The sequence below is a fragment of the Polychytrium aggregatum genome (assembly GCF_025602895.1).
Source record: "Polychytrium aggregatum strain JEL109 chromosome Unknown BJ171scaffold_33, whole genome shotgun sequence".
Taxonomy (NCBI): Eukaryota; Fungi; Chytridiomycota; class Chytridiomycetes; order Polychytriales; genus Polychytrium; species Polychytrium aggregatum.
The window spans coordinates 183,850-208,340 of NW_026516235.1; the positions used below are offsets into that span (position 1 = coordinate 183,850).

The following is a 24,491-nucleotide window of genomic DNA, read 5'->3' on the forward strand; positions in this document are numbered from 1 at the left end:
CGTTAGCCGTTGGCGGCCTGTTCGACGCATGCGACAATCATCGCCAGCCGCTTGAACGGCCGTTGGCAGGTGAGAAGGGTATACTTGATCTGCTGACTGAAGGGCATGATCTGGGTGATCCAAAAGGACAGATCGGCAATCTCGGAAGGGATTGGGCCATACTGACGGTCAAACTGCGCGAGTTGGCTCGGCGGTAGATACTGCCGCAGGTTCTGCACAAACGTGCGGGTCGTTTCGAGATGCAGGCGCACGATCTCGGCATCGTTGACATGTGAAGGCTGCCCGCCGTGCGCGCTCGAGTAGTTGCGCATCACCTGGGTCGTGACTGAGGGCGTGCCTGCCTCGGGCGATTCGCCTGCGATTTCGTCCTCAATGTCCAGGTCATCGAAGCGCTCGATGCGAGCCATGTGGTATCCATCAGGGTGGTTCACGCATTCAAGAATACGAAAGCGGTGGATGCCCGTGACCATGACGACCAGACGGGGCTGCGGTCCTTCTGGGGTTTGCGCCAGGTCAGATCCTTGCACGGGACGACAGTGGAGCACGTCAACCAGGGTGCCGACATACGGCCGTGCCGACGGAGGAATGACGCCGAACTTTTTCGTGGTTTCCATCACGCGCTTGATCATGAGCTGAAGATGGGCGGGAATGGTGAGCGGTTGGGATGAGGAGCACAATACAAATAGCAGGAGTTAGGGCGAGTGCCGGTGCCACCCATTTGGAAATGATTGTGGTGCTGTCCCTGTTCTTGCCATATGCAGGCCGTGCCCCCATCACAAGTGGTGCGCCGATGAGCAAAATGGCATCGTGGTAGACTTGGCACATAGTGGTGGTGACGGTAACATTGTTACCGCCAGTAGTCTCTGCACTCGCCGAGTCCCGGCTGCATCTCCCAGACACTTACCCGGTACTTGGGCTCGTGGATATGCAGGCCCTGCCCCTCGCCGGGACAGAGAACCGTACACACAAAGATCGGGATGACTTCCTGTTCCTTCACGGCCTCGTGCGCCATGCGACGGCTCCGGTACTCTTCTGCGTGGTACCTCTCCAGGATCTGGGTGAGGATGCTGTTGGACGGGCGGCCAGAAAAGTAGCTCCAGCCGGGCAAGTCGGTGCGGCAGAGCGGGCAGCTGAGGCGGTGGTCGACGGTCTGCAGCACGCACGACCGGCACCAGGTGTGGCCACATGGCGTCGTGACGGGCTCGAGCAGAGTGTTCATGCACAGCGAGCACTGCAATTCTGCGAGATCGGGGTCGATCGGCGGCGGCGGCTCCTGACGTGCCGCCAGGGCGGCATGGAGCTGGACTTGGGCTTCTGGGCACATCGGCCATGCCGAGAGATTGAGCTGCTCGAAGGCAGCCGGCAGAGTGACCGCACCCGTACCATCGCCGGATATTGCAGAGCGAGGCATGGTTTCGGTTGGCGGGGCCAGATTCTGGATTTCCGTCTTGGCATATCCAAGCGATGTGGGGTCGAACGACGCTGCTGTGTGCATGGACGAGACCTCGGTCCCGGTGGAGGCCAGTAGAGTGCTCTCCGAGTGTCGGTTGGTGAGATTGGGGGACGGGATAGGATTCTGGGACCGGAACTGCATTTGACTGCCGAGCTCGTTCAGCAGGGCATGGCCCCGGCCGTTAGCTGGGTTGAGGGCGATGGCCACCTGGATGTCGGCGAGGGCCTCCAGCAGTTGGTTGCGCATCATGTATAGCTGCGCCCGTTTCAGGTACAGGACCTGGAGGAACAGGCCCTGGGCAATGCATTCGGTGTAGATTTGCAGGAGCTTGAGAGCGGCTCCGGTGTTGGCCATGTCGGCAGGCAGAAAGGGCGATAGCTTCCACGAGGAGAAGGACAGCGGCAGCTCGGAGGTGTGCTCCGAGCCCGTGGCGGCTTTGTATACGCCGGCTTGTTTTGGATAGAGCTGGTGCAGATACTGATTGACGAGGACATCGGGCTTTTCCCGGCGGTAGCAGTGGCGCCGTCCACATTCGGTGCAGGGGCACTGGTAAAACTGGAAGTTGGAGAGCACTTCTGAAGGGCTGGTTGAGGCGGAGGCTAGTTCCTGGTTGGAGGAAAGCGGTCCCATCCGAGGCGACACCAGGGGTTGGAGTGTCGAGTCCGAGTTTGCCGATGGCAGCCAATGGCAGCCGATGGTAATGGTAGTTCGTTTACATAGGTCCATGATGGTTCACGTTGCCAAGTCGACGGAGAGACGTTCCAGAGGGAGGGAACTGCGGGTTAGCGGGGCTTACTGGACAATGGCGGTGCGAACTGGTGAGCGATTGGTCGCTCGAGATGGGTTGGTGGCCGAATGGCAGTGGATGTTTGTTGGACTACCAACGGGACGAAAAGGAGACATCCCATCCAATGCAACGAGGCCAGTACAACGAGGTCGGTGCAGCGAGGCCGACAGATGGTGCTGATGTCGACCTCGGCCGAGGACGAGGGGCCTGGCTCCGATGCAGTCGGGGGGAGGGTGCTTCGGCTGCTGGACCCGTGCTTGGGCTGTGGCCAGGACATACCTGATCGCGGATTTCTTGGTGTGGTAGGCAGGTCAAGCAAATCGAGCGCCCACACGGCAGGGTCAGCGGGTCGCATAGGAGCTCGTTGCAGGCTGGGCAGGTGAAGAGAGGCTGGACGAACGATGGAGCCGGCGGCGGCAACTCGGGTTGCATTTGGAGAGCGGAAGGCTGGTGCTGGATGGCCTGGGGAAAGGCGAGAGCGACGCAGCGGCCGGGGCTCGGTGGATGGACAGAGCCTGGGGCGTGGATATATGCAGCGGTCAGATTGAGGGTCCGAGAGTGGTTAAGCGGAGAGGGCGGCCGATAGCGGTAGCAGTCGAGGACGATCGACGGCAAGAGACAGCAGAGGACGAGCGACGGCGACAAGAGCAGCGACAGTAACAAAAGCAGAGCGAACAGATGGGCTGGTGGGCAGCGAGGCAGCGAGCGAGCGAGGACGGCAGCGAGAGACACAAGGCGCTCATGACCAGCAGTTTCGCCGAAGGAGACAACGACTGCCGAGCAGGAGCGATCCAGGGCGAGGACGATCCAGAGCGAGGACCTTCCAGAGAGGGCGATCCGGAGAAAGGATTGCCCAAGGCCATTGAGCCGCAATCATAAGCAGCACTAACTCCTGGCGGGTGATGTCGTGGGTGGGTTGTGTCGGGGGTTGTGTCGGGAGTTGTGATTCGCACTCGATCGCCAAAGGCTTTTGCGGGGCTGTCTTTGGGCACTCGATCCGCCGTCGTCGCTCGATGCCGCTGCGATGCCGCTCAGGGCAATGGAAGGCACTGCGTGGGATGCTCGTCCTCTCGCTGGAGACGTACCAGTCCTCTCGCTGGAGACGTACCGGTTTTCTCACTTGGATACTTACTCGTCAATGCCTCGCGGCCGCTGCGATTTCACCGGCAGAGTCGTTGCGCCGCCGAAATCGTCCGGTCGGGGTCGTCGAGTCGAGGAAAGGGGAGGAAATCCGATGGCCAGCAGGGAGAAATCGGTTCGGCGGATGAACCAGCGGATGGTCGTGGGCGGGTGCCCGCAGACTCGGTATGCTCTGCGGCTCTGTCTTGCAGCATCGGGCCACACAGTGCGGATCGCTCGCTGGCTTGGCTTGGCTGGCTGCTGGGATACCCGCGGCAGATTGAGGCAGACCGGGAGGGCGAGGGTGAGGGCGAGAGCAGCAGCAGAGACTGACCGATGAAGGACAAACTTATAAACAAGTCGGCCGAGCAGATACTCAAGCACAGACGGATCAGCGAGCCGGATACGGGTGTTTTGGGCTTGCCTGCCTCGGCCAGCGATGCGCCGCCGGCTCTGCCCTTATCAACTGCTTACCGATGCTTATTCAATTGCCGATACTTATCCCGCTGCTTTTGCCTTCTCAGTTGCTGCAACTTGCCAATGCGGAACGCCTTTGGTTTTGTGGCTCGTTCTGCGGAAGAATCCCCTCGCTCCGGACAAACTCGTCTCGGATGTGTTGCGTTCTGCCGATGGCGGGTCGATGGCGGCGACGTCTTGATGGCGAGAGGACGGAGGGATGTGGCTGCAGAGCATCCGACCCACAACCGTCGCCACCTGCAGCTGTCTGCATGGGCAACAGGCCCTGCAGATGGCCCTGCAGACGGCCCTGAGGTGCTTGGGAGGGGTGTTTTGGTGCATGTCCAGGGCGAAGGAGCGGGCGAGCTTTGGGCCCGCTTCGCGGAGAAACCAGCTGAGCGGAAAAAACGCTATGTGTGTGTGTGCATCCCGTGACCGGGCGAAGGCGCTGACTGCCCGAGCCGCATCCCAGCCAAGAGACACTCTGCATGTGCCGGGGTTGATACGGTTGGTTGGTTGGGCAGGGGTATGGCCTCGCCAGAGACCAGGCGGCCGGGACACCAGAGTCTGGGAGTGTGTGTGAAGGGAAGGGGACTCAACCCGCCGGAACTGAAACGAGACTCTGGATTGAATGGTGCCAGTCGGCCACCTGGATGGGCTGTATCGATCTATCACTCGGATGGGCGGTATCGATCGGCGTTTGCGCTGCAGTGGCGGGGTTTGGCCGATAAGAGAGCTCAAGGAAATGAGTGTATGATGCGGGTCGATACGATACGATACGATCCGGCCGCGGCGTGTTATTGTTCAAGAGACGATGTATTCATCGTTGTTGTTTTCAGCACGCTATATAGTTGTTACAAAACAAAGCCAGACGATACACTGTCGGCTTTCAAAAATCATGCTTCAAGCAAGGTCGGCGGAGGATGACACTGGCAATGAGGATATGGGTCGGCCGCAGCCAGAAATAAAGAGACAGAGAGAGGGGTCGCCGCCTGTGTGAGGCATGTGGTGTCGATACCAGCGACCGAGGCACGGCAGACTCGAAATGCGATCGGGAGGGAATATGGGGAGGGTAGGAGGGACGACCAAGCACGCGCAAGCAGCGTGCCGACCAGGCGGCTCGATCGCCAGGGCCCTGGCTCCTTCATTACGGCCCCGGCAGCTAGTCGTGCGTCGAGTGACGTGAGACGATCGTGGCGGCGCCAAAGTCAGTTGCCATGATGAGGCCATCGTCTCCATTGCTCCTACGCGACTGTGTGGACGACATTGTCGCCGTCAATCATCTCGATGTGCGCCAGGAGGTAGCCGTCCGGATGCATCTTGACGCCCAGGATCTGAAAGTACGACAGTCCTTCGACCATGATGGCATATCGGGGCAGGTTGCCCTTGGGTGTCATCGCCAGCGAGTTGTGGATCGTTCGGCAACGGCTGATGCGGGCGAGCGTTCCCACGGGCATGGGGCCGGACCGCGGATCGCTTGGAATCGTGAACGAGCCAATGACACCAAAGGCCGAGTCGGTCTCTATCAGATGCTTGACCATGGCCTGGATGGATGAGATGAGTGCAGAGTGAGCACTGGAGCATGGAGAGCGCGGCATCTGGGCAGGAACGACTCCGTGGCCCCGCCAACATCACTCTTCTCATCTGCAACACTACCACTCCACGCTGCTCGCCCTCGCAGACACTTGCCTATCGACGGTGCACCCACTTACCCGGTATCTCGGCTCGAAGATGTGGAAGGCGTGTGACTGTCCTTGCGGGATCGAGCAGCACACAAACAACGGAACAATGTTGCCGTGGTGGATCCGGTCTTCGATTTCGCGTCGGCTTGCGGTTGCGCTCTGGAACAGCCCGTTCAGCAGGTATCCCAGGATCTGGTTCGTCGGCTGCTCTCGGAAGAAGGTCGAGTCCGGCAGGCTCCTCCGGCACAGCGGGCATTTGCACGAGTGGAGCAGAGACCGCAGGAAGCAGTTGCGGCAGAGGGTATGGCCGCACGGCGACGTGAGGGGTTCCAGCAGCAAGTTGAGACACAACGGGCACTCGAGATCGTCGGTGGTGAGAGACTCGAGGGCGGGTGGAGGCGACGGCAACGCATGGTCGTGAGAAGAGTCCGGGCACTGACCGACGGCCGGAGAGCGCACAATGTCGCCATCGTCCAGCGAGGTGAGTGTAGGCACAACCGCCGACTCGGACTTTTCCAGCTTCGAGTCCAGCAGTTTCTGGAGCGATGGCAGCTTGATGTTGTTTGGGTTGAGAAGGCCGACTTGCTCGAGGTCACGGTGGGCCTCCTGGAACCGTGCGTATCGGATCATGATCTGAGCACGGCGTAGGTACACCAAGGGGAGTCCGGGGGCAAGGGCAAGAGCCTCCTGGATCTGATCCAGAGCCTTCTCAAGGATGTTCTCTGAGGGCTGGTTCGTCCGCCACAGCTTGAAGCGGGACGAGGGCTGCTCATCGGAAGCCAGCTTGAAGGCGGTATCGGCGAGCTGGTAGGCTCGCATCGAGTCGGGATAGAGTTTGTGCAGCAGCTGGTTGAGGAGAATGTCAAGGGACTCGGAGCGGAAGGTGTGGGTTTCGCAGCAGCCCTGGGCTGGGCAGGCATAGACGGAAGGCGCTGGAATCAACTGGCCGCATTGTGGGAGCTGGATGGCAAGAGCTGTGCGTTAGCGATGCAGGTGTGGGTGTGGGTGTTGGTGTCGGTGTGGATGTGCATGTGGATGTGGATGTGGATGTGGATGTGCATGTGGATGTGGATGTTGGCTGGTTGGCCAAAAGCGCCAACAGGTTGGGCCGGTGGTGTCTTCCCGCAAAACACCACCGACCCAAGCCGACGGGGCTTCAAGCGCAAAACCCAAGCGCAAAGCCCAACCGCAGCCACACCCGCCGCCCCTCGCCAACAGGCCAGGCCACTTTCTCACCTGCGGCACGACAACGTCCATCAAGCAGGGATGGCACACCGAGGCTCCGCACGGGAGCGTTCTCGGCTCAAACAACAGCTCGGAGCAGCGAGCACAATGCAGGAGCGTGGATTCTTGGAGCATTCTCATTGCAGGCGCGAGTCAACGCAGACGGTTCAGAGAGAGGCAGATAGGGCAGGGCAAACGGGGGGGGGCAGGGCTCGCAATTGGTGATCAAAGCACCCGGGAGAGACACGGCAGCAGTGCGTTGGAGGGCCGGGTAGTGCGATTGCTTGTCTTTTGCGGCGGCGGATGAGACGCAGCTCGCAGCTTGATGTGGATTAGCCAGACCAAAAGGGCGATTTCGATCTGAGCCGTCCGAGCCCGGGGTTGCGGGTGGGCCGGTGTTCTTATACCCGCCTCCCCAGTGGATAATACGCTGCTCCGGGTCGGCCATCTCGCCAAAAGCGCTGTCCATAAGCCTTGTATTGCCGCAGCTGTGCCGGCCTTCTTTGCGTGTGGAAAATCTCGGCGAAAAACATCCGTCGAGCCAAGGGCGGGGACCGCCGCCGTTTTTCCTCTCCCACGCCCACACACACACACAGCTGCAGGGCACACACGCACTGCGGAAGAATCTGGCCACAGCCAGGCGAGCAAATGGCAGTGCCCAGCACAGCAGCCCCACAGACACTTTGCAGACGCTTGACAGGCACTCGACAGACCCCATTGGCACCACAGCCATTGTCGGCACCAGTCGGCGCCATCTCGGCGGAAAGCGTGCGGGTCAGGGACATCCGGATTCATTGGCGTGCTGCGGCGGGCACATGGCGAGGGCCGGCCGGAGCGAGAAAGAAGAGGACGGAAGCCCCGAGCAAGCGCCAGCGACCGTGAGAATATCCGCCGTCCGGCCTTGGCGGCTGCTCCCACCTGCGGTCGAGGGTGCTGTCTACGGCCGTCGGTCGCGGCGGATGTGTTGGTTGTACTGCGGGAGAACGAGACGGAGATGGAGTCAGGAAGCGCCGATGTCGCAGACACCATCCGGCAGGGCGAGGTACTTTTTTCCTCGTCCACCACCACTCCCGCACCACCATCGACATTGCCGCTGTTGCCACTTCCACTTCCACTCGCACTTTCACTTCCATGACAACTACTACTCCTCCTGCAACGGCAGCCGTAACTACTCCCTCCATCATCGCGCGATCGACAAGATCCAACACTCTCGTTTCCGCGACTCACATCGAGTTCTCCGAACAGCTTCTTGGTCAGCCCGCCCAACAGGGTCAGTTCGCTGCGGATCGAGGCCAGACAGCTCAGTTAACTTTTTGCCGCAAATCGCAAAGAGGAGGCGAGGGGGGGGGACCAGCTCTCCTCTCACCCCTCTCCACACTCCCGATTCTCCGCCACCCGCCAGACAACTCCCCAAGCCGCAGCAAGCAACTCACCTGATCACGCTTTCCATCTCAATCACATAGGCATAGTAGAAGAAAAATGTCCCGTCCGGCTGCCCCGATGGCGTGACCACAAACGACTTTTTCTTCCGCAATTCCGGGGCTGCCAGCTGTCGCTGCGAGTGGCCGAGGTTGCAGATGAGCCGCTGCCGGCATGCCTCGATGTTCGGCAGGAACGGCGGCAGCGGGGCCTTCAGGATCATCGCCCCAGAGAGCACGTAGAAGGTCAGCAGGATCTCGCCGATCATTGCCACTCGGTGCGCTTCGCCGTCCGTGTCCGCAATGCTTGGTGTTTCCAGGAACTGTTCGTAGCCCATGATCGCCGCTCGGATCGCCACAAATCGGTCCAGTATGCGGTTGCATGCGTCCAGGATCTGGCCATAGACAATCGCCGGAAAGTCGCCCTTGAGTCTCGGTTCGTGGGCCGTTTGCGCCAGCAGTAGTTGCTGCTCCGTGAGCTTGAGCCGGATCGACAGCTCCTGCTCGAGGAATTGGTCGAGGTCTTGCGGGGCCGACCGCGGCTGGCCGGATTCGAAGATCCCGACAAGCTTGGTATACAGAATGGCCATGTCGAAGAGGCTGCCCGAAAGTTCCTTGCGTAGCTCCGTTCGGGCCTTATAGGGCCAGACGTACCACGACACCAGCAGGCCAATGACCACGCCCGCGACGACAGAGACTCCGCGACGGTAGGCGATATCGTAGATCGAATAGTCCTTGCCGGTGATCGGATCCGTGGGCGAGGCGTAGGTGTGCAGCACGATGATCGAGTATGTCATGAGCAGAATCTGCAGCGCCGCAGAGGATCAGGTTCACGGGATGGGCCACCAAATGGTTATTACAGCAATCTGGCATGACGACGCGTGCAGCCATCACCGCTTTGTGCATGTTGGCTTGGCTCAGTCGGGTGCTTGCAACCGTTGCTTCCACCACGGCTGCTGCTGCCGCCGTTCGCACAAAGCCGGTGCCTAGCGCCAATCCGTCCTTACTAGTCTCCCCCCACTCATCAACACCGGCCACCACACTCGTGCTTACCTGGCCAATTCGCGGGTGCGTGCCGTACAAGAACAGGAAAAACGACGGCGTAATCACGATAGCCGTCGCCAAAAAGAGCCCCCAAGGCTCTTTGGGAAACAACACCCAGCTTGTGAGGGCACAGACCGCTCCCACGATCGTGCCAAAGATCATCTGGATGCCCGAGGAGTTGGAGCCACCGACCGAAGGGGTGATGACGACCACGGCCGTAGTCAGGGCCCAGTTGAGGCGATATTCGTAAAAGAGCAGCTGGGTGGCCTCCAGATACGAGGGCAGGGCCATCAGTGCGATCGTCAGGGCCGTCTTGAGGGCAAACTTGGTTTCAAACTCGCGGAGGCTGGTGAAGAACTTCCAGATACTGCCGTAGAAACCCGGAGCAGCGGGGTTCTGGATGCCCATGACGGTGGTCTCGCCGGCTTGCAGGTGACGGCCACCTTTCCACGGGATGGGCGAAATACGTGGGCAGCTGCGGATGAGGAGAGGATGCAAACATGCAGGCGGGAGATGCGATTCAGGTCAGGGCTGGGATGCGGACGAGACTGGCGACGGAGCACAGCGCAAGAGTGACTCTGAGCCTGCATGTCGGCGGACGCAATGGCGGGCTCTGTGACCGGTACAAGCAGCCCGCCTCGCCAAATCCCCCAAACCAGCTTGCTCTCATTGTCAGCAAACTCACCCGTAGCTTTTGTCGCGCACGAGTGTCCAGCTCTGCCAGATCCAACGGATCCGGCCAACTCGTCGGCGCTCATTGATGTTCTGGCAGAGGGTCCATACGCCCTCGCTCAAAAAGACCAGCTCGGTCGAAATCTCGAGCAGCGTAAAGATAAGAAAGTACACAAGAAAAACCTCCTGGTTGTCCTTCTCGTAGAGCTCCATCAGGAGCGTGCGCTGGTCTCTGTCAAAGCCCTCGATGGTAGCACGCAGACTCTGGATCAAGTGGTTGACGCTCGCCAGGTCCGGCGTCTGGATCTCGCTGAAGAGCGGGCGCTGCCCATCATCCAGAACAGACTCGACCGTTGCCAGGGTCTTGCGGCAGATCTCGATGAGCTGGCGTAGAGAGGGCCCCATCTTCTGCTTGAATTCCTCGAGGATTGGATTTTGCTTGCCCGAGCTCTGGCTCTGCGAGAGCTGGGTATCGATTGCGACGACGCTTGACTTGAGAGTACCAAGGTGCTGCCGGGTGTGCAAACGTTCATCAGGGGCCGACGCTCGTATATGCCCGAGTGCACCATGCACTAACGGCGATGATGGTGGTGACGATGCTCTCCGTGCTCGGTGATGTGCTCGGCGATGTGCTCGGCGATGCAGACACTCACCTGGGTTAATCGCTCGATGGTCACAAAAATGTCCTTGTATTCGTGGAAATGGAGAAACATGGTTGAGAACAGCTCGAAGGCAACCTCGAACCGAGCCTTTTCGAGTCGCAGCAGGAGCTTCTGGTGACTCTTGATGAGCTCGTGCAGCTCGTCGTGGTGAAACTCGACCGGCTTGATCTCCAGGGTCACATCGGGTCGGATGAGCTCGCGGCCGGACTGGGACCGGTACAATCGCAGATCGTCAGAAGACACATGCGACGGAAGCGAAAAGATATTGCTGAGGACGCCAAAGAAGGCCTGGAGGTTGGTCAGGGTCGTATGAATGTCGCGGCTGCGGAGAGAGTAGGGCGAGCCACAGTGAGTCACAGCGTGAGTACAGGGCAGGCTGGAGATGCTGGGGACATTCAAGTTCCTCAGTGCTGAGGAACTCTGTTGACAAAGACCCTGTGAGAAAGGCCCTGAGAAAGCCCTGTCGGCAAAGACCCTGGGGAGGGACCCTGGGAGACAATGCCCGCGCGGCGCTTGGCTATCGGGGTCGAGGATGGCCCCAATGATGGCTGCGATCCACCGACCAAGACCGGTAGAGTACCGGCGCTGCAGTCATCCGAGCAGGGATGAATCGGTGCCAGAGCTCCCTCGCGGTCCCGAGCCGGGAATCGCGGTGATCCGTGAAGGCGACTCACCGAATCGAGCTTGCAGCCGTCGTCGGCCAGAACGCACAGCATCCGAACAAGCTGATGAGCGTTCCAAAGAACAGCGAGAGCGCGATGCGGTGGATCTTGTCACCGAGATTGCCCCCGGCCTTTTCGTGGGGCAGCTGGGTGATGGTCAAGAAGGTCAAGAGATGGGCAAAGGTGCAACCTGTGGATGATTGAAGGAAACGCATGGGCAAGGGTGTGTCATGATGAGATCTGGGCAAATACAGCATCAGTTGGCCCACCGACTCGCGGGCGAACACCGAGCGGATCATACTTCATTGAATAGGACCTTATCGGAAGCCTATATCAGATGGACTGCCCATCGCAAGGCCGCAACTCCATCTGCGTCAACTCCACCTGCGTCAACTCGCTCCGGACTGCGATTCTTCCCGCCTTACCCGTCGAGACTGCCGGTCGGTTGATCTTGGCTCGAATAAAGGCCAGCAGGTAGGTCACCAGAAAGAGATTGAGGATGCCGACGACGTTTTGCAGCCACGGGACAGACGGATAGGTCTCTGAGAGCACGGCCGACATCGCCAGCGTGCCGTAGGCGACGCTGTATCCCAGCGTCATGCCCAGGAACGAGCACAGAACAGCCTCGATCATCGAGCCGATGGTGCGGGCTGGATGCAGGAAGACCACGGCGGTGGCCACAAGGTAGGATGCACTTCCCAGGTCCTCGTTGAGGTTGGCAACAAAGGTCGCTAGCGTCGCCAGCATGAAGGTGATGGCACATTTGGCTGCTCCTCGATTGGGCGAGAGCGTGTACGCGAGGGTAGTATAGTCGATCCACCGCACGGGGCGGTGGCCGCTCCCCGGGGCCGGCTGAGGCGATGTCGGTGGGATGGGATCGAGCGAGCCGGAGGCGCTTGATAGGCCCGTGACGGCTCTGTATGGCTCTATCGGCCATGTCCCTGACGAGCCCGAAAGAAGTGGCGTGGATTCGGATGGAGAAATGGCTGTCGAGCCGGAGCCGGAGCCAGAGCTGTGGGCCGCTTGCGGCATGGATCGGTTGTCGGGCTGGAGGGCTTGGGGGCGGGAACAGAGGTATCTTGCCCGAGAGGCGGCGGCAGCAGCAGACGGCTGGGCTGTGGGTGGCCAGTCGGATAGACGATAGAGAGCAGGCAGGCAGGCGAGCAGGCCGCCCGGGTCAAAAGGAGGCCCAAGACAGAAAAGCCAGCTCGACAGGCGGAGAGCAGCACTGCCACCGGGCGTGTCGCACAGACCCTGGGGCGGGTCCGGGGCCCTGAACGCCGGCGCGGCCGCTGTCAGTCGCAGAAGAGTGGAGCGGATGCGCCCACGGCGCTGTTCGCACGGATCAGGATCGGCTCTTGCCGATGCGTGCTGCGTCTGGATGCGGGCACTAAATCTACTGGGTTTACTGAATCCAGTGCATGTATTGTGCAGCAACGTGTGGCATGCAGACAGACAGACAGACAGACAGGCAGGCAGACGGAACAGAGCAGAGCTGCTCGCGACGATCGCAGCCGCTGATATTGGGCTGGCCCGTCCTTCCTTGCGGACGCAACTGGTCCATATTAAAACTTGAAGACATCGGCTTCGGTGTAGCTGGATCCCAGAGATATTGAACGGCACACGCCTGTTAGTCCCGGATGAGGGTGTCCAGTCACAGGTGCGTCTTGTGATCATCCCGGCTGACCCAACCCAAGTCCGACACGAGAGAGAAGTCAGGAGCGAATGAGGTCTGTCCGAAGTAGGGCTTACCCGAGGTCCTTGAGCAGGCCGCTGATCGGGCCCTGGGTGTAGTCGGGAGCTTTGATTCCGGAGACTGTGGGATAGAGTGTCAGCATTGGACGAGGCAGGCGGTACGGATTATGGAGGTGGGGCACTACCGAGCCATGTACACTTACGATGGGCAAGCATAGGGTTAGGACCGCAGATGAAAACCTTGCCAGCGCCAGGGGCGGGCATGTGGGCTTTGATATGGTCAGTGTTGATGTATCCGGAACCGCCATTCCACTTGGCAGGGGGTCTGCAGAAGCAAAGATCACGTCAGTGGCCAGATGTGTACCCCGCCAGACAGAGGCAGCAGCGTGAGGGCAGGCGACTGTTCAGCCTCGTCGAAAGCATGAGGATCGCGTAATTCGAGCGGGGGGGACCGATCGTAGCCGCAGCCCCATTCCAGAACCGCCGCCATGCACGCTTTGGACATGGTGCGGCACAAGGGACATTACCGGTCAAGGACGTAGTAGACAGAGAGCTTCTCGGGGTAGGCAGCGGCAAGCGAGTCGAGATAGGAGCGGAAAATGATCTTGGCGTTGGGGCAAAAGAGCCTGTGTGAGCGGACGGGCTATGGCGTGGACGCTCTGACTGCGAACTGCTGCAGCATAGCATGGTCACCGCCTCGAGCGGGATAACGCTCATCAGGCAGCCCGACGTGGCTTACATCGGTTTCGGAAACGTTGGCAAAGACCAGGCTGAGTTTGGTTTTGTCCTCTGGGTTGTTGATCACTTTTTGGATGAGCTGGATCATAGGAGTCAAGCCCGTGCCACCGGCAATGAGGCCGATCTTCTCGAACTACAAGGGTGCGCGCAAGCGGCAGGTTAGCATTCCTGAAGGATGGGCAGTGCCGACTACCGAGTCAGGCGCAGGCCGGCGCACCTGGTTGGCCTTGTACTCAAACTTCTTGATGGGGCCTTTGAGATCGAGCGAGTCTCCGGGCTTCAAATTGAAGATGTGGGTGCTCATGGGTCCGTCTGCGTCGTCGTCAAGGGATGGAAGCGATGGCCGCTGTTAGAGTAGTGGGCGTAGGATACACGAGTCGAGAGCACAGGCCGCGATGAAAGCAGGGCCGAGACCCCGGTGCGAGTACTGACTGGTGTATTTCTTGACGACCAGATCAAAGGTCTCGGCGCCGGGGGTTTCGATCGGGGTGTAGAGGCGGATCACAGTGTCGGGCTTGCCGTCCGGCTTGGTGCCGCGGACAAATTTGGTGACGACGGCGGAGGCAACAGGAAGACCGAGCTCGGTGGTGCCTTCAGGGAGCTCGAATCTGGAGAGCACAAAGATGCCGAAGCGGCCACGGTCAGCACCCGTGCTGAACGAGATGCACCCATATAATCGCCACATCCGCAGACGAGCGGCTTCAGTCGAGACACAAGTTGCTACCTGAAGGTGCTCGTGTTATAGTTGATGGGAATCACCTGGGAGCATCAGAAAAATGGAGGGTTGGCATCGCTGACTATAGCCTGCCCGATTGACAGCCTCAGAGCGGCACGCCCGATGCTCTGCGGCTCCAAAGCGCCAAAGTCATGGATACCTCCTTCAGCTTGAAGGGAGTGAACGCATCCGCGTTCAGGGCCGGGACGGGCTCGGCGAGCAGGCGCTGCTTGCGCTTCTCCTCCTGCTGCTTCTTGGCATCCCTCTGAGAGAAGTAGTTGGCGTAGAACACTGGTAGCGACGCGGAGAATGGGCGGTTCAGATCGCCATCGGTCAGCAAAACTGGCTTGATTCGATCGCGTCCAAGGGCAGAGCAGCAGCTTCCACACGACATGCATCGGCTCGACGCATGGATCCATCTGGCCCGGATCACGATTGGATCCATGCAGAAGACGACTCACATCCGCCGGTTGTCAGGGCGGCCGCGCCGAGGGCCAGCGCCAGGATGCGGTTGTTGCGCTTGAGGGCAGCGGCCTTGACGGCATCGTCTTCGATCTGGGTGGCAAAGAAGCGCCTGGGCAGGGCCGATGCGACGCCGGACGAGCAGCGGGAGGCGAGAGTGCGGAAGAGCATGGCGTGGATGGGGATCGGCGGCGGCTGCAGATGGACGGATGCTTGCAGGATGCTTGCAGGATGCTTGCGGGATGCTTGCGGGATGCTTGCGGGATGCTTGCACCCAGAGCGATGTGTGCTGGATGCAGCCAGAGAGCGACCGCGCCGACCCACTGGCTAAATACCGCGGCGTCACGTGGACGCGAGCGCAGCACGTCGCTGGTGATTCGAGCGCGGTTCCGGTCCGGAGAAACACCTCTCAATCGTGGCTGCACCTGGGCGATTGCGGGCTGGCGGGCGAGTCGACATGCAGCTCGCAGCGGGTCGCCAAGGGGGCACCCTGGATGGCCTGCGCTGCGGCAGCCACTGCCGGTCTGTCTGTCTGTCTTGGCATGGGACTGTTGGGCGCGGGTGGGGCTGGCCAGGCGACATCATTGCTTGGTGGTGATGCGATCCCAGGATTGGCGTCGGCACTTGCGTTGACTGATTCGGCGGCCATGGACTGCGTCGCCGCCTCCGCCGTCGTCGTCGTTGCAGGCACCGAGAGCGCTAGGCTGCAGTCGGCCTCCGTCGCATCGGTCGGCGTCAGGCATGGTGCTCTCTGGACCCGGCCGCCGCGTTGGTGACGTCGCCAGCACCAGCCGGGCTCGTCTTGGCTGGGTCCGACTTGGGCGCTGTCGGCTTGCTGGTGGCCCTTGCTTCTCCATCTTGTCTCTGCCGTCTGCCTCTGCCAACTTGCAATCCAGTTCCACTCGCGTCCCAGACTCGTCGCCGCCATGTCGTCCGCTGCCGATGCCGCCGTCAAGATCGTCGTTCATCCAGTCAAGGGTCGCTGCTACTATGCGACCCGGCCGATTCGGATCAGCGAGACGGTCCTCCAAACCCGTCCTTTCATCGGCGTGCCGGCTTACAACGGCATCATGAAGGAACACTGCGAACGGGTGTGCATGGGATGCCTCAGGTGGCTGGACCATCCAGTCGGCGAGCCCATTCGCTCGGCGCTTGGCTCGCCGTTCCATGTCTATTGCAGCCGCGAGTGCGAGGCTCGCGACTGGGAATGCTACCACCGCTTCGAATATCCCTTCTTCAAAGACCTGTTCCAGCCCCCGGCCTCGCTCGCCAGCGCCTACCACGTCGACTACATCCGCCTCCTGAGCCGTGCGATGCTGCGCCGGCTCTGGGAGCTCGTCGACAGTCAAGCAGGCACCAGCGCCCCGCGCCGACATGGCCCACACGAAGACCCGCACACCAGCTTTGCCTCGCTTGAGAATCTCTGCAGCAACGAGAGCTCGACCGAGCCCGAGGCCCTCGCTGCCTTCAAGAAATCCGCCGCCATCCTCGAGGCCTTCCTGACCAAGGTTGTCCACCCCGAGCTCGAGTCCCGCGGCATCCCGTTCTCCGAGTTTTGGACGACGCCCGTGAACGGAACCCTCTACGACAAGGCCCTTGAGCTCATCTGCAAGGAAGAGGTCAACGTCTTTGGGCTCTACAACTTCAAGATAGGCGGCATTCACAGCGAGCGCCAGTGCTATGCCTCGGCCGTCTACACCACCGCCGTGTTCTTCAACCACTCCTGTGCCCCGAACGTCGGTCATCACTACATCGAAACTGCCGAGGGCGGCGGCCTGATGACGTTCTTTGCCCTTCGCGACATCCAGGAAGGCGAAGAGCTGCTGATTTCGTATGTCCCGCTGAGCACCAGCAGCGGCACCAACCCCAGGGCCAACCGCAGGGCCTTTCTCAAGCACTACTTTCAGTTCGACTGCGATTGCGCCCGCTGTGAAAGCGAAGACGACTCCGCTGTCAACTCAAACCAAGCTGCCGCGCAGGAGTGGAGACGCATTTGCGAGGCGTACATCTGCGGCATCGACTCTTGCCGCGGATGGCGTGCTCCCAGGACTCCTGGTTCGCTGGAATGGGTCTGCGTTGCCTGTGGAGGAGTGGTCAGCGTCGGCCAAAGTCCTGCTGGACACTAGCCCAAGCGACCGGACCCGACCCGAGATCACGATCGAGATGGAACCAAAATAGAGCCTCGGCATCCAACAATTGGATACTGTCGCCGAGCCCAATGCTGGTCACTGCATGCCAAGAAAGCCGATGCGACGTCCAGTAGATACCGTCTGCACAAAACGAAACGGGAGACCCTGTGTTGAGTCAGGGCTGTTGCTCGGTCCGAATATGAATACAGGCCCGTCACCATAACCCAACTGTGTGTCCAAGGAGACTGTGACGGTGGCTGTCTTTGGGAGTGAATCGTTGAAGGGAGAGGAGGATGTCCATCGAGCGCATGTCCACTCTCTCTCAAGACTACTCCAACACCAGGCTGCGGCCGGCGTGCGAACAAACCCAGCTGGGCACTGTCCCGCTTTGTTCAAGCTGTATATTTCCGATGGCATACCGCCGAACAGAGACTTGTCCTCTTGGCTATGATGCGGGTCTAGCTTCGCTTGGTGCTCTTTGACGATTCCGCAGCACAAACTGCTCGGTCGAAAGCGTCGATTCCGGGCTAAGGAGAAATTCGGGGACATACATACAATCGAGAAACTGTGCTTTGTGGGGCCGGCAGAGCTTTGCGAGCTTTTGGGCGGTGCTGAATCGCGAGACATCCGACAGGATGTGTGTGGGCTCCTGCAGAACAAGTAAGAGAGGCCGGCTAAGTGCGAGCTTCTGTGATCTTTCCTCCGAGGTACGCGAAGCCCAGACTGCATTTGGCCGAACTGGGACATCATGGATGGTGCATATCGGCGACAATAATGCCTGCGAGATACATCAGGGCGTCTATACCCCCATGAGCGCTGTGGCAGAACCGTGGATACAAGTACCGGCCCCGCTACTCACCGTTTGCGCGAGCCTGGTTTCGTTGCAATCATCCGCCTCCCACGATATCACTTCAGCCCCGCCCGCTCGGAGGACCCGGTAGAAGCCATCTCGCTTCTTGGAATCGATAACGAGGAGCACCCTCCAGCTGTCGAAGGCGCCTGCGTCGCATTCAGCAACTTTGATCAGCCATATAGCGAGAATCACAGCATAATACGCTGCAACACGAGTCTGCAGAGAGGCACGATGGCTCAAGCAAGCGTCGGCGTACCTTTGCGAGGCCGGTCTGGGTGCTGGAAGTTTTGCAGCTTTTTTCTCCAATAGTGCCCAGCTCCATAGAGCATCAGTTCATCTAGTGAAACATTCCGCAACCCAAGAGCTGATAGTTAGCGCTTCAGCCGGGTGGCATGCCCGTGTTGATTGCACTTGCCTGCATTTGCCACGAAACAACAGGCCAACCACACGGCTTTTGGGAGACTGCGTACCCATGGGCGTTGCGGCCGTGGGCTTCCACTCATATTGCTCTTCATCGATAAACTCTCCGGCACTAGCACACGCATCCACATATTTCGGCTGGAGCATCCTGTCGGGATAAAAGACTGTCAGCGACATGATGGAAAATAAAGTTGACAGCAGGTTCCTCGAGCCTTGGATGACCGGGAGGGCCGCAGTCCGTGCTTTGAAGCGCACCCGGCGGTCTCGTCGACGTGTACTCACCAAACACCCGAGGCACAGGCAGCTAAGCACTTTTCTGTTCGTGCCATATGCGACAGGATCAGGTGCGTGCAGTCGGGATGCCAGTTCTCCGAGCCCATGACTGTGCCGCCGAGATCACGCAAAATCTTTCCCAGCCGGAGCCGCTCGTCCTGCGAGATGCCTGTCATGAGAAAGCGCGGGACGCCCGTGCCGCTGCTGCTGACGTTGTGTCGCCGGGTCATCCGCCGGGTTGTCGGGGTGCTGCTCCTTTGTGTGCTGCTAGAGGACTTTGAGGGTGTCTTTGGGGCGTCGCTCTCCTCGTGTTGGGTCGGATTCAACCCTCGCTTGATCATCGGATCGATTTGCATGCGTGCATCGGGCGAAGTCATCGCTCGGGCCCGCTTGCCGTGAGATAGCTCGTCTATCAGCTTCCTCTTGACCTTGCGCGATTCTGGATCGTCATAGACGATTGAGTCGCCCTCGTGAGGAGCACTTGATCCAGTGATCGATCCCTGACCCGTGCTCTTGTCTTCTTTTGTTGTGCTGTCATCGTTCTCGTCCAGCACGGGGCATTTTGATGCAGCACTCAGCAGACTTGGAACAGAGCGTTGGATTTTGGGTCGTCGCGACTGAGCAGTGGCATGTCGAGCGGTCAGTGCTGCACAGATCAACAGCCACCGCCATGCTACGGCGGGATCGGAACAGCTTGAGCTGAAGCGAGACCACCGCAAGGCGACGTTGGGTTCGAGCCGGTCTCACCTTTTCGTTGCTTGTTTTGGAGTGCAGCATCTCCAGCACTTGGTTCATGCCCTCGTCCATCTTGATCTCGTCCGGCATCTGGCGGGACTCTGACGACTTTCCGATCAAGTAGTCCGGTGCGCCGAGAAGGGATGTCTCGCTCTCACTGGTTCCTTCCGGCTGCAAGACCGGCTGTGGATTCGACTTTCGTGTGCGGCTTGGGGCTGCTGCTGTTGGTGAAGGCTTCTTGACACTCTGGGACAGGGTCATCGGCAGCACCTTGTTCGCATTCATCACATAGGGAAAGTCGTCCTCGTTGAGACGGGTTCCTGTAGCAGCGCACTGAGAAGCGACCACGGATGGACTCGTGAACAAGCGCGCTTCGCCAGGAGCGTCAGAGTTACGCCTCTTTGGTGACCTAGCAACATCATACCTTCTCAAGCCACAGCGGCGACACAATGAACTTGTTTGCCTGGCGAGCGTACTTGTATTCCACGGTTTGATCGCTGATTCTGGTTGCGTGATAGAGAAGGTGCGTGCACGACTGGCTATATTTGGGCAGCACGCTCGCCCCCATCATCTTGGCCATCCGCGATAACTCGTGGTATTGTTTCTAAATGCAACGGTGAATTGGGTGAGAAGCGCAAAGCCAGCCGCTGTCGCGCGTCAATTTTAGTACCCACCATCACGCGATCGCTGAAGCTGATGACAACGTCCTTGAGTACGTGCTGCAAGTCGCGCTGCGTGAAGATAGCGATCACAAAACGACCATTAGCATGTTAGCGCGGTACAGATCAACGTGGCTGGTGTCATCGCAGGACGCATGCAATACGAACGGTTGGGATATCCGATTCGGAGCCGCGGCTTGATTCAGCTCGCAGAAGGGACGGCTTGGCACCTGCAACACAGCATCCGCCCAGCGGAGATGGCCGAGATAGCCGAGAGTGTCAATCAACCGATGCGTGGCAAGGTCGGGAAGACCTGCGCGACACCCAAGAAGCGGACAAGCCAAAGCAACACACGATGAGATGCCGCTCGTACCACTTGAAATGTCCATGGATGACTGCGGACCCTCGGCCTCGAATGATTTGGTGTTCCCTGTGGCAAACGGATGCCGCGATTGGATCATGAGTAAAAGATACGCGGACCAGGGCAAGAGAGCGGCAGCACATCCGAGCAGAGCACCACTCCCCGCTGAGTGTGCTGGCGGGAAAGGTAAAACATTGACGAATACGAAAGACATGCTGATCGAGCACTATACCAGGACTGCTTGTGGGTGCAGTGTCCGACCCAGTCGTGAGCGAGAGCGTAAAAGGCCGAGGGTCGACCATTCGTCCCTGTGCCACAGTGCCCAAGGTCGATATGTTAGTGCCTGTAACTGTCTATCAGAATCTCGCAGTGAACCTGGCGAGCCCATCGAAAGATCGGAGCAGGGGCACTTTGACCGCACCTGCCTAACACACTCCAGCAGCCATTCGTATTTGACAACCGGGATCCCTAGCGTCGCAGAGCGCTCGAGCTTCTTGGAGACCGTTGTGGTGCTTGTGCCGCAGATCAAATGCGTGTCGTGGTTGGTGAAGTATTCTTCGCACTGTGCGCCGAGTTGCCGTGCGAGACGGACAGCGTGCAGCCGGTCGGCCATTTCCATGCATGTAATACTGAAGCGCAAAGTGGTGAACTCTAAGGGGCCGGAGAAGTGCAGAGCATTGGTAACGCATCGTGGGGACAAGGCACAACCAGCAACACCCGCCAAAGTGATTTGGCCGGCTGGGTGGGCGTGCGACGCCTGGCGAAGCAGAAGACGTACCGCCAATCGGCAGCGCGAACTTGCAGGGGCTGAATAGGATGTTTCCAGTGATCGGAAAACACTTGTTGTTCTAATCGAGAGTTGCGAGCAGTGGCCAAGAGAGGCAAACGCATGAGATGCGTTGCAAATCAGACGCAGAAGAGCGCTTGTACCGCTGTCACTGTTTCCGACTCGGCCGGAGACTCAGGACCTACCACCATGCAGTACTCGACCCAGTACTCGGTAACCACGCAGCAGTTTGGCAGTGGCTTAAAGTCCGTGGATCTAAGGTGGAAGGGAATATCAGCTAAAGTCCAGGCGGGGTCCCAGACAAGCGGCCAGCCAGCAGGATAGCTACCCCGAAAACGGCACGATCATGTAGACGACGCTCTGTGAATCGGGAACGACATCGTGAAACTGCCCGCCAGAGAGAATAATCTCGCTTCTGATCGTGCGTTTCTGGGTTGAACGGGAGTGTCGTGAAGTTGGAGCAGCATACAGCAGTGTCAATACGGCAGTCTCGATGATTCTAGCCCCGGGCAAAGTCTCATGCTGTCTGTCGGGCGCTCACCTCGTCAGGAGACCAGTTCTGAGTGGCGAAATGCATGCCCTTGAAGATCTGCGGCGGATCTGCTGCAAACAATGTAAGTGCAAGACAGCAGCGGGATAATCGCCTATTTACAAAGGCGTTGCTGTGCGATTCACGGGGCGGAGGTACATACCAGTATTTCTGGCGATGGAAGAAGGAGAGGTCGATGCGTTAGTCGCGGTCGATGTCCAGGCGGAAGTGGTCCAAAGCTAGCATTGACACAACGTCGCAAACAGCCCCACCTAAGCGCCATCATATTCCAGACACAACTCACCCGTTTTCTTGAACTTGGCTGTCAGTCGACTCGAGTTGAATCGAGTACTGGTGCGAAAGAGATGACTTGTTCGGCACCGCATTGGCAACGCCGAACACGGTTGCGTCGTCGTCGAGCTCCATCAGGTTCCCATACATGGACATGCTTGTATCCCTCCGCTTGCTCACTTTCACAGTGAGACCGGTGCTACTCGGATTGGACAGCGTCGATGAGCGCCGCAAGGCCGGCTGGGGTTCCCGTGGAGCGTTGGCGTTGCTGGCGATCGTATGAGAGGCGCCGGGTTGTAGCGCAAGGCGGAACGAGTCCGGCGCGACAATAGTCTTTGCGGCGTAGCATGCTTCCAGCCACTGCAGCTCCACGATCTCGATGTCTCGTCCGCTCTTGCTGATATTTTGAAGCAGCTGGCGCTCACTGACAGCACAATAACAGCGGGTCAGCTCCAGTGTACATACGGTGGAAGGCCATCAAGGCGATTTGTCGATGGCAGGAGCGCGTTCGAGAAGGTTTCTTACTCAGGGGTGACCCGTTCCGCTGACATGAAAACGCAGTGGGTGACAAAGCCGTCGAGCACTTGGGCCAGCACACCGCAGCCATCGTGCACCATCGCACGAATGCGCTGCATCTCGCTTGCTGAGAACTCGGATCCGGCGTAGATACTGAGCTCGAGATATGGGCTATGTGCAGGGGCGTCGAGATTGATGACCTTGAGAGACTCGGCTTTGAGGAGCCCATGTTCGGGCAGCAGGACTTCAACGCTCGTTTTATCGGAGTCTGAGCGTGCGAGCCGCGGAGCGAGGGAAAAGGGTTCGGTGTTGATAACCTCTGTTGCAGCCCAAGGAAATTGAACAGAAGCTCTCGGTGAGTCACTCAATAACAGGCACACCCGCGGCGGTGATGCTATGGCTACCAGTTACAGATCTGCAGCGGGACGGTCCGGAACGATCAGCCACCTGCACGATTGATGCACTCGTGGAACCAGCCCTGGGTGACAATTGGGATATTGTTTCGAACTGCGAACTCGTATTTCTTCCCAGAGGCACTCTCGGCAATCAGATGAGTGCATTCTCGGCTGAGATCGCCGCTGAACCGTCCACCGTACTTTTCTACGTTCATTTCGATGGTTTCGCGATCGTCTGGGGGAACACAGAGGCCAAATGAGGATGAGCAACAAGCCGTGCTGGGCGACAGAAGGCAAACGCAGCAACACGAAGCAGAAAAGACACGGAGAGATCCTGTTCGAGCCCCGACGACGACGAGAGCGACCTGGCTCCGTTCATGAACATGGCACAGACCCATGTGCTCTGTCGTCCCATATTGAATCCGCCGTGTCGGGAAGGGGGGATGATCATCATGCACAGGCATCGCATATGGGTCGCTTCGTATTCGGCTTTTGGCTCGAAGTATACCTGCGGTCAAGCCAGTTGTGCAAATGACGGTGTCGCTGAGGAAAGGGATGCGATGGCTCTCAATGAGCTGGAGGAGAGCGGCCGAGTTAGTGGGACACTGGCATTGACGGTATCGGCCGCCTTTGGGAAACATGCAACAACAACGACAGCATTGTCGACCCACTTCTTCGAGCGATATGCTTGATGCTGTCTTCATGGAGTGGACCCGCATGCAATCGTCGATCCAGTCAACTGTGACGATGGGCACTCCCATCTTGACTGCAACCTGCGCAAGAATTGGAGCATCGATCAGCGACGGTCGGGAAGCCGGGCGAGCCTCAACGAATCGCCAGGACAATTCAGCCACTACCATACCCTGTATTTCTGCGATCCGATATCGTTGGCGACGAGGATGGTGATATGCTCTGTGAAGTTGGGGCTGAAGATTGCTCCGAGGGCGATGGATTTGGCTCGGAGATCGGTCTGGACCAAGGAGAGCGCGGTATTCAGAAGATGTTGTGTTCAAGTAGCGATCGGCGGTCGCGCTGCTACCGACACCGAGGAAGGAGACATGCTTGAGCCAGAATGCATCCTACCCGCTCCTCGTCCGAGAGACCGGTTGAGCAGATGGTTTGCCCGTCCAGAACCAATCGCTTCCTGGGCTTTGATGAAGGTAGCATCGAGAAGGTTCAACAGAGGATATGCGGCAGTGCCTGCGGGGACAAGCGGTGTGTTCCTGCGCAAGCGTCGGAGCCAAGGATCTCCGGCACAGCGATCGCTGTTTGGACAGACGACACCAGCAGCAGCAGAAGCAGCAGCAGCAGCAGCAGCACCAACAAGCGGCCACGGATGCTGCGGGACAGAGACGGCGATCGGCCCACGAACAAGACCGCGGCCATGACGGCACGCAGCCACACACTGGCCAGCCAGGCGACTTCGCAAAGTACTGCCGGGCGGGATCGACACGTGCACGCGCAGTCCTGGCGGCTCGAGCCGCCATCGAGCCGCCATCGAGCCAGCGGCGACACGTGGCCCCGCGTGTCCGCGATAACGGGTGGCGCCGCGTGCCACCCAGACGCGCCAGATACCCAGTCACATGTTGGTGGCGCAGCCGGACATGCCAATGTGGGCAAACACGCGACTTTTGCGTGACCGTCGCGTCATCGCCACCGGCAATGGGCCGCAAGATAAATCCGCCCTCTCCTCGCTCTGCCCCCGTCCGACCCGCCCTTCTGCCCGCGCGTTGGCTTGCTTGCCGACCTTCCCC

At 59.4% G+C, this 24,491-nt stretch overlaps 6 protein-coding genes across 6 annotated transcripts; 1 reads left to right on the plus strand and 5 right to left on the minus strand.

The window, feature by feature from the left end:
* Window positions 1–2: 2 nt before the first annotated feature.
* On the minus strand, window positions 3–1,324 carry BJ171DRAFT_426759 (PUA-like domain-containing protein; the record flags this gene model as incomplete). Its single annotated transcript, XM_053107775.1, has 2 exons — window positions 3–632; window positions 905–1,324. 2 exons carry the CDS (start codon window positions 1,322–1,324, stop codon window positions 3–5), a joined length of 1,050 nt encoding a protein of 349 aa, XP_052964275.1.
* Window positions 1,325–4,615: 3,291 nt separating this feature from the next.
* BJ171DRAFT_515171 (uncharacterized protein) lies at window positions 4,616–7,177 on the minus strand. Its single transcript, XM_053111903.1, has 3 exons — window positions 6,734–7,177; window positions 5,528–6,457; window positions 4,616–5,359 (listed from the first exon to the last, which is right to left on the minus strand). The coding sequence occupies exons 1-3, from the start codon at window positions 6,860–6,862 to the stop codon at window positions 5,060–5,062; spliced, it is 1,359 nt and encodes a 452-aa protein (XP_052964276.1). The 5' UTR covers window positions 6,863–7,177; the 3' UTR covers window positions 4,616–5,059.
* A 453-nt stretch (window positions 7,178–7,630) lies between these two features.
* Window positions 7,631–12,346, minus strand: BJ171DRAFT_187300 (Fusaric acid resistance protein-like-domain-containing protein). The gene is made up of 8 exons (XM_053106138.1): window positions 11,605–12,346; window positions 11,192–11,369; window positions 10,509–10,839; window positions 9,869–10,365; window positions 9,193–9,658; window positions 8,155–8,945; window positions 7,949–8,000; window positions 7,631–7,694 (listed from the first exon to the last, which is right to left on the minus strand). Exons 1-8 carry the CDS (start codon window positions 12,209–12,211, stop codon window positions 7,659–7,661), a joined length of 2,958 nt encoding a protein of 985 aa, XP_052964277.1. The 5' UTR covers window positions 12,212–12,346; the 3' UTR covers window positions 7,631–7,658.
* A 281-nt stretch (window positions 12,347–12,627) lies between these two features.
* BJ171DRAFT_515174 (uncharacterized protein) lies at window positions 12,628–15,061 on the minus strand. The gene is made up of 10 exons (XM_053111904.1): window positions 14,789–15,061; window positions 14,488–14,618; window positions 14,337–14,371; window positions 14,045–14,220; window positions 13,830–13,924; window positions 13,614–13,745; window positions 13,402–13,478; window positions 13,078–13,199; window positions 12,932–12,995; window positions 12,628–12,775 (listed from the first exon to the last, which is right to left on the minus strand). Exons 1-10 carry the CDS (start codon window positions 14,958–14,960, stop codon window positions 12,745–12,747), a joined length of 1,035 nt encoding a protein of 344 aa, XP_052964278.1. The 5' UTR covers window positions 14,961–15,061; the 3' UTR covers window positions 12,628–12,744.
* Window positions 15,062–15,361: 300 nt separating this feature from the next.
* Window positions 15,362–17,147, plus strand: BJ171DRAFT_515177 (uncharacterized protein). The gene has a single exon (XM_053111905.1). The coding sequence runs from the start codon at window positions 15,716–15,718 to the stop codon at window positions 16,913–16,915; it is 1,200 nt and encodes a 399-aa protein (XP_052964279.1). The 5' UTR covers window positions 15,362–15,715; the 3' UTR covers window positions 16,916–17,147.
* On the minus strand, window positions 17,148–24,081 carry BJ171DRAFT_515179 (BRCT domain-containing protein). Its single transcript, XM_053111906.1, has 24 exons — window positions 23,821–24,081; window positions 23,600–23,707; window positions 23,409–23,510; window positions 23,246–23,312; window positions 22,790–22,972; window positions 22,352–22,661; window positions 21,840–22,250; window positions 21,699–21,706; window positions 21,548–21,606; window positions 21,335–21,435; window positions 21,192–21,261; window positions 20,998–21,067; window positions 20,641–20,870; window positions 20,452–20,527; window positions 20,232–20,288; window positions 20,027–20,088; window positions 19,874–19,930; window positions 19,624–19,803; window positions 19,212–19,532; window positions 18,474–19,081; window positions 18,242–18,339; window positions 18,028–18,108; window positions 17,778–17,917; window positions 17,148–17,567 (listed from the first exon to the last, which is right to left on the minus strand). Exons 1-24 carry the CDS (start codon window positions 23,902–23,904, stop codon window positions 17,364–17,366), a joined length of 3,687 nt encoding a protein of 1,228 aa, XP_052964280.1. The 5' UTR covers window positions 23,905–24,081; the 3' UTR covers window positions 17,148–17,363.
* Window positions 24,082–24,491: the final 410 nt, after the last annotated feature.

What these genes read in the sequence shown, in the direction of transcription:
- BJ171DRAFT_515171 (XM_053111903.1), bottom strand. Translation starts at nt 6,862, where the DNA reads ATGAGAATGCTCCAAGAATCCACGCTCCTGCATTGTGCTCGCTGCTCC. An exon ending in TGGACGTTGTCGTGCCGCAG is followed by an intron (nt 6,458 to 6,733) that starts GTGAGAAAGTGG and finishes CTTGCCATCCAG; the next exon opens with CTCCCACAATGCGGCCAGTT. An exon ending in TCTTCGAGCCGAGATACCGG is followed by an intron (nt 5,360 to 5,527) that starts GTAAGTGGGTGC and finishes TCATCCATCCAG; the next exon opens with GCCATGGTCAAGCATCTGAT.
- BJ171DRAFT_187300 (XM_053106138.1), bottom strand. Translation starts at nt 12,211, where the DNA reads ATGCCGCAAGCGGCCCACAGCTCTGGCTCCGGCTCCGGCTCGACAGCC. An exon ending in CCATCGAGCGATTAACCCAG is followed by an intron (nt 10,366 to 10,508) that starts GTGAGTGTCTGC and finishes CACACCCGGCAG; the next exon opens with CACCTTGGTACTCTCAAGTC. An exon ending in AGCTGTTCGGAGAACTCGAT is followed by an intron (nt 7,695 to 7,948) that starts GTGAGTCGCGGA and finishes GTTCTCCCGCAG; the next exon opens with TACAACCAACACATCCGCCG.
- BJ171DRAFT_515174 (XM_053111904.1), bottom strand. Translation starts at nt 14,960, where the DNA reads ATGCTCTTCCGCACTCTCGCCTCCCGCTGCTCGTCCGGCGTCGCATCG. An exon ending in GGTCGTCAAGAAATACACCA is followed by an intron (nt 13,925 to 14,044) that starts GTCAGTACTCGC and finishes ACGACGACGCAG; the next exon opens with ACGGACCCATGAGCACCCAC. An exon ending in GTCTACTACGTCCTTGACCG is followed by an intron (nt 13,200 to 13,401) that starts GTAATGTCCCTT and finishes TTGCTTCTGCAG; the next exon opens with ACCCCCTGCCAAGTGGAATG.
- BJ171DRAFT_515177 (XM_053111905.1), top strand. Translation starts at nt 15,716, where the DNA reads ATGTCGTCCGCTGCCGATGCCGCCGTCAAGATCGTCGTTCATCCAGTC.
- BJ171DRAFT_515179 (XM_053111906.1), bottom strand. Translation starts at nt 23,904, where the DNA reads ATGCTACCTTCATCAAAGCCCAGGAAGCGATTGGTTCTGGACGGGCAA. An exon ending in GTCTCTCGGACGAGGAGCGG is followed by an intron (nt 23,708 to 23,820) that starts GTAGGATGCATT and finishes TCCTTGGTCCAG; the next exon opens with ACCGATCTCCGAGCCAAATC. An exon ending in CCGAATCGGATATCCCAACC is followed by an intron (nt 19,931 to 20,026) that starts GTTCGTATTGCA and finishes ATCTTCACGCAG; the next exon opens with CGCGACTTGCAGCACGTACT.